Source organism: Nannobrachium achirus (genome assembly GCF_963921795.1).
Source record: "Nannobrachium achirus genome assembly, chromosome: 17".
Lineage (NCBI taxonomy): Eukaryota > Metazoa > Chordata > Actinopteri > Myctophiformes > Myctophidae > Nannobrachium > Nannobrachium achirus.
In genome coordinates, this window is record NC_137824.1 from 50606742 (window position 1) to 50619304 (window position 12563).

The window sequence follows — 12563 nt, forward strand, 5'->3', positions numbered from 1 at the left end:
TTTTAAAAGCCCCACATATCAAAAAATAAAATAAAAAAGGACCAGCATTGGTAATTTAAAATAATATTAAAAATACAAATTTACTTGATCAGCCACATAATATTACAAATAAAACATGCCAAAACATTTAGTCATTTTAGTAAGATACGCATCTTTTATTATTGGTGTTACTTATTAATGTGCAATAACGGTCTTAGAATAGATACCTATATATGGTGCAGACTACTAGCATCTGCAGTCAAGTTAAAAGCGAGTGAAAACAGTGGGATAAGGCGAACACAGAAAGAGAGAGAAAGAGAGAGAGAGGGAATACTATGTGAAATTCTGCCCAAGGTATACGGTCGGTTAAAAGGCTTAAAAGCTTGGAGAAAATTGGATCAGGGAGAATCGTCACCCAACTTTCATTATTTCCAAGTGGTGTGATTGAATTAAAGGGCAAGATGGTGGTTAGAGCGGAGTGGGGTGGATGGCGCGGTGGATAGGGAAGGGGGGTGAGGGGAGGGGGGGCTTGGCGCGTAATGGCGTGGTATTAAATTCTAATTAGAGATGCAGGGGATCAATGATAGGGAGGTTGGACAGCGCGGGCCCCCAGTGCCAGCCCAATAGACTGATGAGTTATTGTCATGTAAAAAAGCGCTAGCAATAAGACCAAACGCTTTGCTATTGTCCAAGCGGAAAGAGCCAAGTTTATTATGAGGACTATATGCTCTAGAGACCTCGGGCAAGGCGGCTCTTAGGGGGCTTTTCATAAAACAGGGCTAGGTTGCTATAAAGGAGGCCAGTTTTGGAGCGGGCGCTGAGCAGTGAACATCTACCCACGGTCTATAGCCTCCTTCAAAACCAGTCAAAACCAAGCAAGTAGTCTTAAATCTCTCCCCAACTGCAGGCTCGCGCATCCTTGTCATTTTTTAATCTAATTTTGAGTTTATTCGCCTTGTTATTTTTTTATTATTATTTTTATTTCCCGGGAAGTGCAACTTTCTAACTCCACTGAGCCTTTTCAAATGTATAAAATGGAGTATTCTTACCTAAATTCCTCTGCCTACGAGTCATGTATGGCCGGGATGGACACGTCGAGCTTGGCGTCAGCCTATGCGGACTTCTCGTCGTGCAGCCAGGCCAGCGGCTTTCAGTACAATCCGATCAGGACGACGTTCGGGGCGACCTCCGGCTGCCCGTCCCTCACGCCGGGCTCCTGCAGTCTGGGGACCCTGCGGGACCACCAGAGCAGCCCGTACGCCGCAGGTAAGCCACGCAGCAGCCCCGACACACTTTTTAGCCCGCCGCTCCGGAGATCCCGCACTCGGGGTATATAGGACGGATCTTGATTGCATTTGAAAATGGAAATGTGTTTAGTATTTACCAAACGAAATTTGCTTACACAAATGAAAGAATTTATCACGTTAGAAGCGATTGCAGGCACGGCGGTAATTCGGTTACGGGGTTACACTATCCCAGTCACACCCAAACCGCCAACAAAATTATCTTAAGCTGCCAAAATGATAGGCATAATTTATTTACTTTGCGATGAGACATAAAGCTTCGGAAATAATTAGATAACCAAAGACTAAAGCTCATTATTGACACCGAATTGGAGTTTACAGTAGCAGCGACTGGGAGGGATGAGAACATTATGACAAGTTTCCAAACTTGAGCCCCAATCTCGAGCCCAACAATTAGTTTATCATTACAATTAACCACATCACAGGTCAGCAGCATTATCAATTCAGCGCTCATTCGCGGGCAATCAAAGCCATAATACAATAGAATAGCTGCAGCCAATACCAAAGCGAATGGTATTTTAAACAAAATATCGAATTTGGATTTACTTCATGTTTGACGACATTTGCGATTACAGGTGCTCGTGTTTCCAGACGAAACCAATACGGGTTTTTAACCGGTGACATTTCCTTTTGTTTTGTTTTTTTTACAGTTCCCTACAAACTTTTTACCGACCACGGAGGACTCAACGAGAAGAGGAAACAGAGACGCATACGGACCACCTTCACCAGCGCCCAGCTCAAGGAGCTGGAGCGGGTCTTCGCGGAGACCCACTACCCGGACATTTACACGCGCGAGGAGCTGGCTCTCAAGATCGATCTGACTGAAGCCAGAGTTCAGGTACACATCACCCGGATCCAGGGGCGTCATTTGGGGCATCAGAGGATGGCAACTGCCACCCCCTAGTGTTCACTTTTAAGCTTAAATTCGGTTATTTTATGCATATTGCACCCAACTCTGAATTGTTTTAAAGCAGATTAAGCTGATTTCATCGCAATTGATGCATGTATTGTCCAGTGTACAATTTACATAAGCATGTTATTGTATGCTATAGTGGCATCCCAATTTTGAGAAAGTCATTATAAATGACAACATTTTCAATCATTTTTTCGCTTTTCAGTCACAAACAAATAGTGGAAATAGTTGATCTACAGGCCCACTATTTTAGAAACAAGGCTTAAGTGGTAACCTATTTTGACACCCTCTATTTCTTTTTGAAATTCTGCCTCTGCCTCGGATCTTCAAAAGGCTCAAACAGACTCTATTGCATCAATGCAGTGTCATTACGCACAGTTACGCAATGCACCGTGGGCATTGTAGTTCTATAAGAATTATAAACATAGGCTATGTTTGATTATTTGACAGTTGACACACATTTTAGTCATTTTAACAGTTGACAAATAAAACACTGTTGTCTGGTCTGTATCCCCGCTGCATAGCATATCGAGATTTAGCTTTATTTTATTTAATAGATCATCATCAACACGAATATGTAAACTCTAACATGCCTCAATGGTTTTATTTAAGAATTAGTCATTTGCGATTGTTTGTGGCGCTTGGGTTTACAGGAACACGAAGTCAGTGGTTCCCAAACTTTTCAGCTCAAGACCCCAAAGAGAAGAAGAAAAAACAGCAGATCTACAATCTCACAAGGCATTGCTTGTCTGCCTTGTGAGCTTGTAGATCGGCTATTTTCACTACTTCTTTAACAATTGTTTTGTAATTTATGGAATTTCTTAGAGCTTTGTCTTTTTTTTATTTTATGTATTCATAACTTTTTGAAAAAGATTTTTTTTTTTTTTTTTTTTAATTCATGAAAAATGTGCATGGCCTCGACCCACAAATGGGTCCCGACCCACTGTTTGGGAAACAGTGCACAAGGGGATTTTTGTCAAAGTAAATATCGGGCCTACACAGGCCAATATTACCACAGAAGTGTGATTGATCATCATGGCTCTCTTTGTTCGTTTCATCTTAAATCTTCAGGTGTGGTTCCAGAACCGCCGCGCCAAGTTCCGCAAGATGGAGCGCGCCGCCGCCGCCGCTGCCGCCGCCGCCAAGAACGGCTCCGGGAAGAAATCCGACTCGAGGGACGAAGACAGCAAGGACACCAAGACCACCGACCCGGACAGCACGGGCGGCCCGGGGCCGAACCCCCTGCCCACCTCCAACTGCGGCGGCGGGCCGAGCCCGACCGGCGGCCAGGTGAACACGAGCGGGAACAACGGACAGGTAGACCAGGTGAAGACCTCGGTGGCGACCGGCATTGGGATGACGATGACGGCGCCCAGCCAGGGCTGGGCCACCTCCCCGGGAACAATCACCTCTATCCCGGACTCGTTGGGCGGGCCGTTCGCCAGCGTACTGTCGTCTTTGCAAAGACAGAACGGAGCCAAAGCTACTTTAGTAAAGACCAGCATGTTCTAATGAAGCCGAACATAGCGGAGGCCAGAGGGAAATGGCTTCCGAAGACTGACACAGCAGCGGCGGTGTTAACATAACAGACCAACGAACAATGACACGCACTTCAACACGATGACAAGTCATCATCTTTTTCTTCTTCTTCTTTGTTTCTTTCTTTCTTTTTTTCCGGGCTCCCTGTGTGGTTGAAGTAACTGCACACGCGTCCCTGCATTCAGAAAGCATAATAGTGCCATCATAGAAGCAGACAGCAGTAGTGTGCTCTCCAACATTTTAAAAGTCACATTAATAAAAACACCTGCTTGGTTTTTGGTGCGCTAAAAGCCGCGCGGACCTTTTGAGTTGACGCCTGAAGACGACGCCAAGTCGCCCACCACACCAACACACACGATCGAATGTGTGAACCAATATCCAACAAGATACTGATGCATTTGTACGCTTTTTCTTTTTCCTATAGACACAACTTGCTATGTGTACGTTACGTAGCCTGTTAAAAAAAAAAAAGAAAAAAAAGTTTCAGGGCTCGCGAGAATTTAGTTTCTTTAAATTATCGATATCAACGGAACAGATGATTTCTTCACAAAATGGCACAAAAGTACTATAGGCTACAATGTCCACCACTGACAGGAATATGTATGTTTTGTGTGTCTTTATACGGCAGTGTTTTTGTGGCTCAAATTGTATAGTGTTAATACGTATTATTGTCTCATAGTTGACCATAGGCCATACTCCCTTGTAGACCAGTCTTTTTGATGTTTTACAAAATTCCCTCGGAAGAATTTATTTTGGGTAAAAAAAATAAGAAAAAAAGGGAATGGATGCAAACATTGTATTTATTTCTATATAATTTGCATGTTGTCTCTTTGTCTGATTTTACAAATGATTTCCCCCCCATTTTGTGAGCATTTATGTAACATGTTTTGTCCAGGATCTGAAAGTTATTTATATGTAGGTAATGAATGCTTATATTTAAGAAGGAAATATTTCTACATGTGCACATAGTTTTCCAGGTGTACCATTGAAATGGTTGTTGATGATATAAAAAAATAATAATAATAGTCCAAATTTGCTTTGTCATGTTTTCTTTGAGGGATGAATGATCACGATAACGTAAACCATCCCTATTTAAATAAATGTAATTTTGTAAACATAGCAAAACTAAACAAAACACTTCATGCTCACTGCAATGCTGATAGAAGCTTCAAGCTTTCCTTAAATCAGTGGTTCTCAAAGTGGATTCTAGGTACTTTGTGGGTTCCTTTATGGGGGTCTAAACTCTGACAGTATACAAATGGTAACGGGTCCATTTGGTTCCATTTGTATACTGTCAGAGTTAAGGGGAGATCTTGAAATGTAAAGGTTTGAGAAACACGCCTTAAATCACGGAAGATTGAGCTGTCAGTGTTGAAGAGCCCGACGGGCCTCTCTGGTTCAGCACCATGGACAGCGACAGCTTCAACCGGCAGACGTCACTGTCTGTCGGTCTGGCAGAGAAACCTTGTAGTCTATCTCCGCATTTCAACTTCATGATACTAGTGCAGTGGTTTTCAATGCAAGCAGTGGTCCGGGGACCACCAGTGGTCCTTGATGGGTTCCAGGTGGTCCCCAGCTATAAAAGATGGAGAGTTTGGTAACCAAATTGAATCTAACGCTTGCGAGTGTTTTGGTTTCATTTTACGCTCTCAAGAGTTAAATTATTGTTAAACACCTGCATTACTCAATTTACAAGACGTCTACACAATTAGAGAATACAGAATAATTGTTATTTTGATAAACGTTTGCCTGTTATCTCTCCTATGGTGGTACCACACCAATACAACAAGGAATTGTGGACAAATTACCAACGACAACAAAATATAAGTTTTGGTTCTGAGATGCTAAATGTCATCAAATGGTGGTTCGTGACTCAAATGTAGAATAATTAATGGACCTTGATATGAAAAGGGTTGAAAACCGCTGTACTAGTGTAGCACAAAAGTAGTGAAAACAGCAGATCTACCGTCTCTCAACGCGTTGCAGTGCGACAAAGGTGTCCACCTGATAGCGACGAACGACGCGTCACTGGTCCTGTCAGGGATCAGGCTGCTGAGGTTCATTCTAGATTATAGGAACAGGTAAATGCGTGCTAGGACAATATAAAAAAGCGAAATAAGAAATGTGCTAGGAGCTTCTGTAAGAAAGAAAGAACTGATGGGGTTGGGATTTCTTTCTTTCTTTTATTATTAATATTTTTAAGAGTTTTGGCTCTTTTTTTCAATGAATAAAAAAACCAAACAAATCACAAAAAGCACAAACTAGATGACAGTAGCTTTAGCAAAAAAAAAAAAAAAAAAACTCTCTAATCTGAAGCCTGTAGGCTACTATTTTATTCTCCCCTCGGATTCTCAACTCCAGTATTGGTCCATTCCTGAAATCAGCCGTTCTCTGTGCAATCTTGTGAAAGTACTAGAGATCAAACGCTGGGTCCCATGCAGATTTCCTCCCAAATTGGTACCGTTAAGAAATGACTTAATTCTTAATATTAGTCAATCAACATGCTTGAATCAAATGCAGACAGTAAGTAGTCGACTTTCAAAAGCCTTTGTAGGCACTAGGCAGGCAACAGGCTGAGTATTCAATATAGTCTCTACAAATTAACATCATGCACAAACATTTGTATTTATAAAGGAGGAAAGCGTCCAGGTTCATTGTAACATAAGAGTATTTTTAACATTTTATTTTGTTACCAGTGTTGTTGAAAAGCAACATTTACAACCAAACATGACAGACACACAAGTTAGTTAAATTTCTTTTTTATTTATAAACATACAGTATGCTATAAATGCCATTGCATTTTAACATCAAATGAATCTATATTTCAGATAGTGTTCAAGTGAATATTACAATAAATACAGAACAGACGTCAAAGTAGGCTATATCATTCCCAAGCTATCGACTGTTTGGATTTCTCTGTCTCAGACATCCCCCTAAACAGACTCAGCCGCCAGATTTATTTATAAACTAAATAAGAATCATAAAATAAAAAAAACACAATCAGAACCGAAACTTAAAAATACTGTATATTAGCGAAATGTCCCCAGGGCAGAAGGGCGTGGTTGTGATCTAATAGACTATAAGCTTATAGGACATGGTTTGAACGGTTCAGGAGATCCAGAAAGAATACAGCTATTGGTTGCTTTCGCATAGCAAATCATTTGGTATAGGCTTAAAACGTGCATTTCACATATCCACAATGATTACCAATTTCATTTCATACAGTTTCGAAGTAGCAAGTGACCTAAAATATCGAATTGTCAGTGACAAATCTTTAGTTTCCTCCAACCATTATTGCACCAGTGCAGCTGCTGGTATGTGTGTTTCATATTATTTTGCCATTAAACTATTATGTAACATGTACTGGTGATATTTTTTAAATAAGTCCTATTACTGAGCATTTATCAAAATTATTTCCATTATAATAGCATACAGAAGCCTATACTTTGCTATAGAATAAAACAGAAAAAAGTCTAAGATTTTCCGTTGCAGAGACTGAAGCCTACCAAATATCTCCGAATAGGTATTCTGTTTTCCTTTGAGAGAAACGGTTTGACAAGCAACATCACTTCAAATCACAAAATCATAAAGAACGATGGGGTTTCACTTGTGTAAAAAGAAAGGAGAAAAAAAAGAAGAAAAAAGCTTAAAATAACATGGTGTGTAAGCTAGGATGGGTTACAGCCTTTCTGTTTGCATTTTAGCATTAATCTTCCAAACTGTCCATGGGATTGACACCATTTGGTGTTTCCTTCCAAGGGTTGCAATTCCCACCTGCTTACCTAAGGCACATTATTGTTTCCAGGCATTCATTCTCTAAACTGATAGCAACCCATGTCATTCTTTTAGTAGCAGAAACATACGCAGATAACCTGATGTGACCGACACATTAAATATCTCACAATTCCTGTTATTGCCATATTACCGAAGCTCCATCAAAGATTTAAATTAAAAAGCAAATATTTATTTCCAAGCAAAGACTGAGACGCAATTACAGGCCAAGGTGATCGTGTAGAGCTAATAGCGCATAATGTAGTCGTTTGATCCATTAAAGCTTGCTAAAGCAGTGTAATGAGCATCCGAACCGCCCGTTTCAATCATCAAGAATGTCACCCTGGATTTCGATTCTTTGCAGTGACTCAAAAATGAGGAAGGAAGTTCATATCTCTCTCAAACAATAAAAACAACCCATATACTGTAATGGAATATCCTTCCATTATGTTTTATGTCATCGTATTCCATTATTAACTGTAAGGGAAAACCTTCACAAATGTCTTGCAAAGAAATTAGAAGCTAATCTAATTATACTTAACAAAAGACTAAGACCTGGATACCAGTGCGTTATTGTATTTTTCTCCCCCCACGCACTCATTCATTCATTACCCCACACTGTGTTCGCCACAGTACTCGTGTAATACCTCTGAAAAAAGCCATCATGGGGTTTTTCAGTGAAGGAGCACAATTTCAAAATGGCGACTCCATGCTGGAGATTTTCTTGGTGCATGGCCAAAACATAGAGTCCGTTATGTGATCGTTTATGGACTAATCAGATCCATAGGATGAACGATTTAATTTACATTTCAGGTGACGCAAACACACACAATTTTAAACGCTTTGATCGCAGTCCCTATTTGGCCCATATAATAATAATCATCGTCGTGATCGTTATCATCATCATCATCATAAAAATCGATGGTGTATGAATTGAACGCAGGCTGCAGAGATCCCGAGACGCAGAGCTTCGGAGGACAACGATTTACAGATAATCGGGGAGAGGATTTCTCAGTTGACCAGGTGCCATCACAACGTGGTGGGCTGTCCGGCCGCTTTAAAACAGAGAGAGAGAGAGACAGACAGAGAGAGAGAGAGAGAGGAAATAGGAAAACCATAATACATCATTATTTCTTTTTAGATTAGGCCAACAGCAATGCCACTCTGAGGAAGCGTGTGCCTGTCAGCATGCATGGTAGATGGGAGTCGATCTTATGATACGGTGACTTCCTGTGACAAATATGAAAACTGTGGTTCAGGGGCTTATACATCCTGCTGTGCAGTACATTACATGAATTATAGTGGATTATAGCAGTGGTTCTCAACCTGTGGGTCGGGGTCCCCAATTTCTTCTCGGGGGGTCCCCAGATGATTAACTTAATGTGCAACATTGTTTTCTCTCTCAACAGTAAACAAACCAACATAAAGTTTAAGTGTATAGCATCTACATTTTTCTCAAGTGTCAATTTAAGGGCTTTTTAATACCTCTAAAATGACAAATTAAACATTGGCCAAATTGTCAAATATTAGAGGCAGAAAATGTGAAAATAGCCGATCTACATGCTCACATAACCGTGTTATACAAAATGTAATGCCTCAACTCTTAGTGCTCGTATAGGGGCCGGTTAAAATATGATTATTTTGGGGGTCGCAGCCTGAAAAGGTTGAGAACCACTGGATTATAGTACTGTAGGCTTCTGTCGCTACAGTATTTCACCTCCCTCCCACTTCTTGGCTGGACCAGGTCTGCACACAGACCCTCATGGGTCAATCTGTTAAATGAACACTCGTACCCCTGTGCTCAGCACTCTCTCATTGTCTCTGATGTTCCTTTATTGCCACTGGCTTCCTGTTCTACTGTTAGCATCTTGGTTAAATACGTGGTCATGGTCTTAAATGCAGATATTAAATGCAATGTAATGGTAACGTGACTTTACACCACGGTTCTGCTCAGTACTATACTTACGGCATTGGGTCTCTATACGCAAACTGAGCAATGTGCGCTTGCGTTTACGCAGCGAAGCATTGCAGAAACACGGCACACAACACCCTGGAAGGCAGCAGCACACGTTGAAAGTGGGCCAGTATTGAATATGTTTGAAGCCTTTTGTAAGGGCATGCCTTCCGCCCACGCACAACAACCCAACAAAACCAAAGTGGGCGGTCCTCAGGATCCCTCGTTGAGAATGTATTTGGGAACATTATCTACGTGCGTGGGCACACACACAGGGGCGTCACACGGGCGAGGGGGAAGTGGGACTGGGTTACTGGGGCCCAAGGTGGAGGGGACTTAATTATTTTATACTTTAGCTATTGAAAAATAGCGAGCTTGTAGATCTGCTATTTTTTAAAAAAGTTGTGAAAATGTGTGCAAATCTTTAAATATATGTATTTTTTTAAGCAAACTTTTGTAACTCAAATTTTGCTTTTGGGGGGTCCCTGGAACTAAATATTTTGGGGGTCCCTCACATGAAAAAGTGACATAAAAACATAGGTTTTGAAAAACCAAGATTTTTCAAGCTCGCAGCACGGCACTCGGTGCCACGCTGTGAGTTTGTATATCTGCTATTTTTCAAAAGTTAAAGCACAAAATAATGCGTTCCCAGTCGAAATGGGTTAAACCCCCTCCCCTATGAAGAACATTCATGGGGGGCCCTCAGTGAATCCTTGTACCCAGGGCCCGGAATTTGGTGCGACACCCCTGCACACACCCACACACACAGAGAGAGAGAGAGAGAGAGAGAGAGAGAGAGAGAGAGAGAGAGAGAGAGAGGGGAGAGAGTCAGAGGGGACAGAGACAAGGAGACTCACAGCGGGAGCGGATGTAGCACTGGTGGCAGTTGAGAAGGCCGTTCCTGATCCGGACGTCTGTCCCCGTGGTGGTGTCACCCAGCTGTCCTTTACACACCCCACACTGACAGACAGACAGACAGTGAGGGAGAGAACAGGGACGTGCAGAGAATGTTAGAGAGGTAGGGGCTGGAATTTCCAAAAGGGTCTTTTGGTCTTAGCAACGAAAACAGCAGACCTCCAAGCTCACAACACGACGCGTTGTGAGCTTGGAGGTAGGCTATTTTCGGTGTGTGATACCACACTGAACTAAGCATAACCAAGTCAATACTGGAGATGTGGCGTAATGGCATGGATTTCTACATAGAGAGGGCAATTCTTTCAACATAAAATGCTGCATTCAAGTTAAGGAGAGTTTTGACAAGGAAATTCTATTGAATGCTACCTTCAGGTATGGCATGGAAAGAGGGCATTTGCATTTACATAGTAAGAATTGCATTTATGGTCTGGAAAGGGCAGTTTTTACAGACAGATAAAAGGGCAGGGGCTCAAGCCCCCTTTGATGTCTATGTGTGCACGTGCCTGGGAGAGAATGAGAGAGGGATAGAGGCAAAGAATGGAGGGGGGAGAGGACAAGCAGAGAGAGAGAGAGAGAGAGAGTGTGAGAGAGATACCCAGAGAGTGAGAGAAAGAAAGAGAAACAGGAGAGTGAGAAAAGAAAAAGAGAGGGAAACAGTGAGAAAGAGTGAGCTCTTTTGTCCAACTATGTGAAAAACATGACCCCCCCCACCACGCACACACACAGCAGTACTACTGTCGTGTAAAACTGAAACTTTACAAACATTACATCAGAGTTTACATGACTCTGTCACATTTAATTGTGTACCATTGTCTAACAGGCCAGACCGGCTCAAGTGTCTCCCTCAGATGTGCGTCGGGCTCAAATCAACAAAAACAAATAAACCTTGAATAAAAATGCAGGTCACCTGCAATTGATTATCAATGAAAAGTCCACATGCTGAAAAATGCATGCAGTGGAAACCTTGAATTTGGGTGTGTCTGTGAGGCCGAGTTACAGACCATAACCACACTTGAGCCCCAGCATACCCATTCTGGGGGGAACATTCGCCAGGAACGGCAAATCTACAAGCTAGATCTGCTATTTTTTCAGAGGAGCTTTTGTGTACAAGGACAAAAGGCGGTCAGAGTACAGGTTTAACTCAGGTCAGTTTCACTAAGACTAGAGCAGGGGTCTTCAACAGGGGGTCCGGGACACCTAGGGGGTCCTCAGAGTTACTACAGGGGGGCCTCCAAATCCTTGTGTGATAGGATAATTGTTTTAAATTAACAACTTGAACCCTTGCATCCCTATTCAGAGGAGAGCTTTAGCCAAAAATAGCAGATCTACAGCGCGAGGCGTTGAGAGCTTGTAGATCGGCTATTTTCGGGAAATAGGTTTGGTGTAGAGTTCAAAAAGAGAAGACCAAGTACATAGTGAAAGGTCAAGTTTACAAAATATTGACGATTTAAGTGGTTAAATATCTGAAAACACACATTAACATGAATGTCATATACTGATGACAGTGCTGTCAATCAAGTCGATGAAAATCTGCATCACAATTTTATACAATATGTAGTGGGGGGTCCCTGCTTCATTTCTCTCTCAGCTAAGGGGTCCTTGGCCTGAAAACGTTGAAGACCCCTGGACTAGAGGGTTCAAGTGGTAACAACAGTGGCTGTGGTAGCAGAGTGACAGACCACTTAACAGTTCTACTGCCAGATGTTATTATTTATTTATTGGGGTTGGTGCCAGCAAAAAGCACCTTACCTTTGCGATGTTATAGAAAATTATCTATTGATATTTTCAAACAAATTATTTTTACAATACAACGCTCATATCTGTACTTTAGCCGAGCTGGCTGCAGAGGGCAGCCTTATGCAAAGAATGACTGTGAATTGGGCCGCTTTGCTTGCCATCCATTCAGAGCATAGAATGCATTTTCTAGAACAGATCCACAGAAAACAGCCAGGAAGTGATTTGGGACTCCATTATTGCTAACTTGCGGTGGATTTTTGAGAGCAGCATTACGGGAGATGTTTTTACTGTACACGGCAAAATTGGGGCGAACAGGAATGTCCGAAGCAGTAAAAGAGTTAAAGTAAAACAAATATGAGTTGAAACTGCAAAAAAAGGCCCACCGCTTTTTTCCATCTACACCAGTGGTTTTCAACCGTTATCATATCAAGGTCCATTATTTATTCAGCGT

At 41.9% G+C, this 12563-nt stretch overlaps 2 protein-coding genes across 3 annotated transcripts in view; one reads left to right on the top strand and one right to left on the bottom strand.

Annotated features, from left to right (window-relative positions):
• Nucleotides 1-1004: 1004 nt before the first annotated feature.
• On the top strand, nucleotides 1005-3708 carry phox2bb (paired like homeobox 2Bb; the record flags this gene model as incomplete). Its single annotated transcript, XM_080745932.1, has 3 exons — nucleotides 1005-1245; nucleotides 1934-2121; nucleotides 3268-3708. 3 exons carry the CDS (start codon nucleotides 1005-1007, stop codon nucleotides 3706-3708), a joined length of 870 nt encoding a protein of 289 aa, XP_080602058.1.
• Nucleotides 3709-6581: 2873 nt separating this feature from the next.
• Nucleotides 6582-12563, bottom strand: part of LOC308301466 (LIM and calponin homology domains-containing protein 1-like) — a 56156-nt gene continuing 50174 nt past the window's right edge. For both annotated transcript variants that reach the window (XM_080745464.1, XM_080745463.1), the window contains 2 exons: nucleotides 10318-10420; nucleotides 6582-8561 (listed from right to left, as the gene is read on the bottom strand). In XM_080745464.1, the coding sequence (XP_080601590.1) occupies nucleotides 8536-8561; nucleotides 10318-10420 (129 nt within the window). In that variant the 3' untranslated portion in view covers nucleotides 6582-8535. The remainder of the gene's footprint in view (nucleotides 8562-10317; nucleotides 10421-12563) is intronic.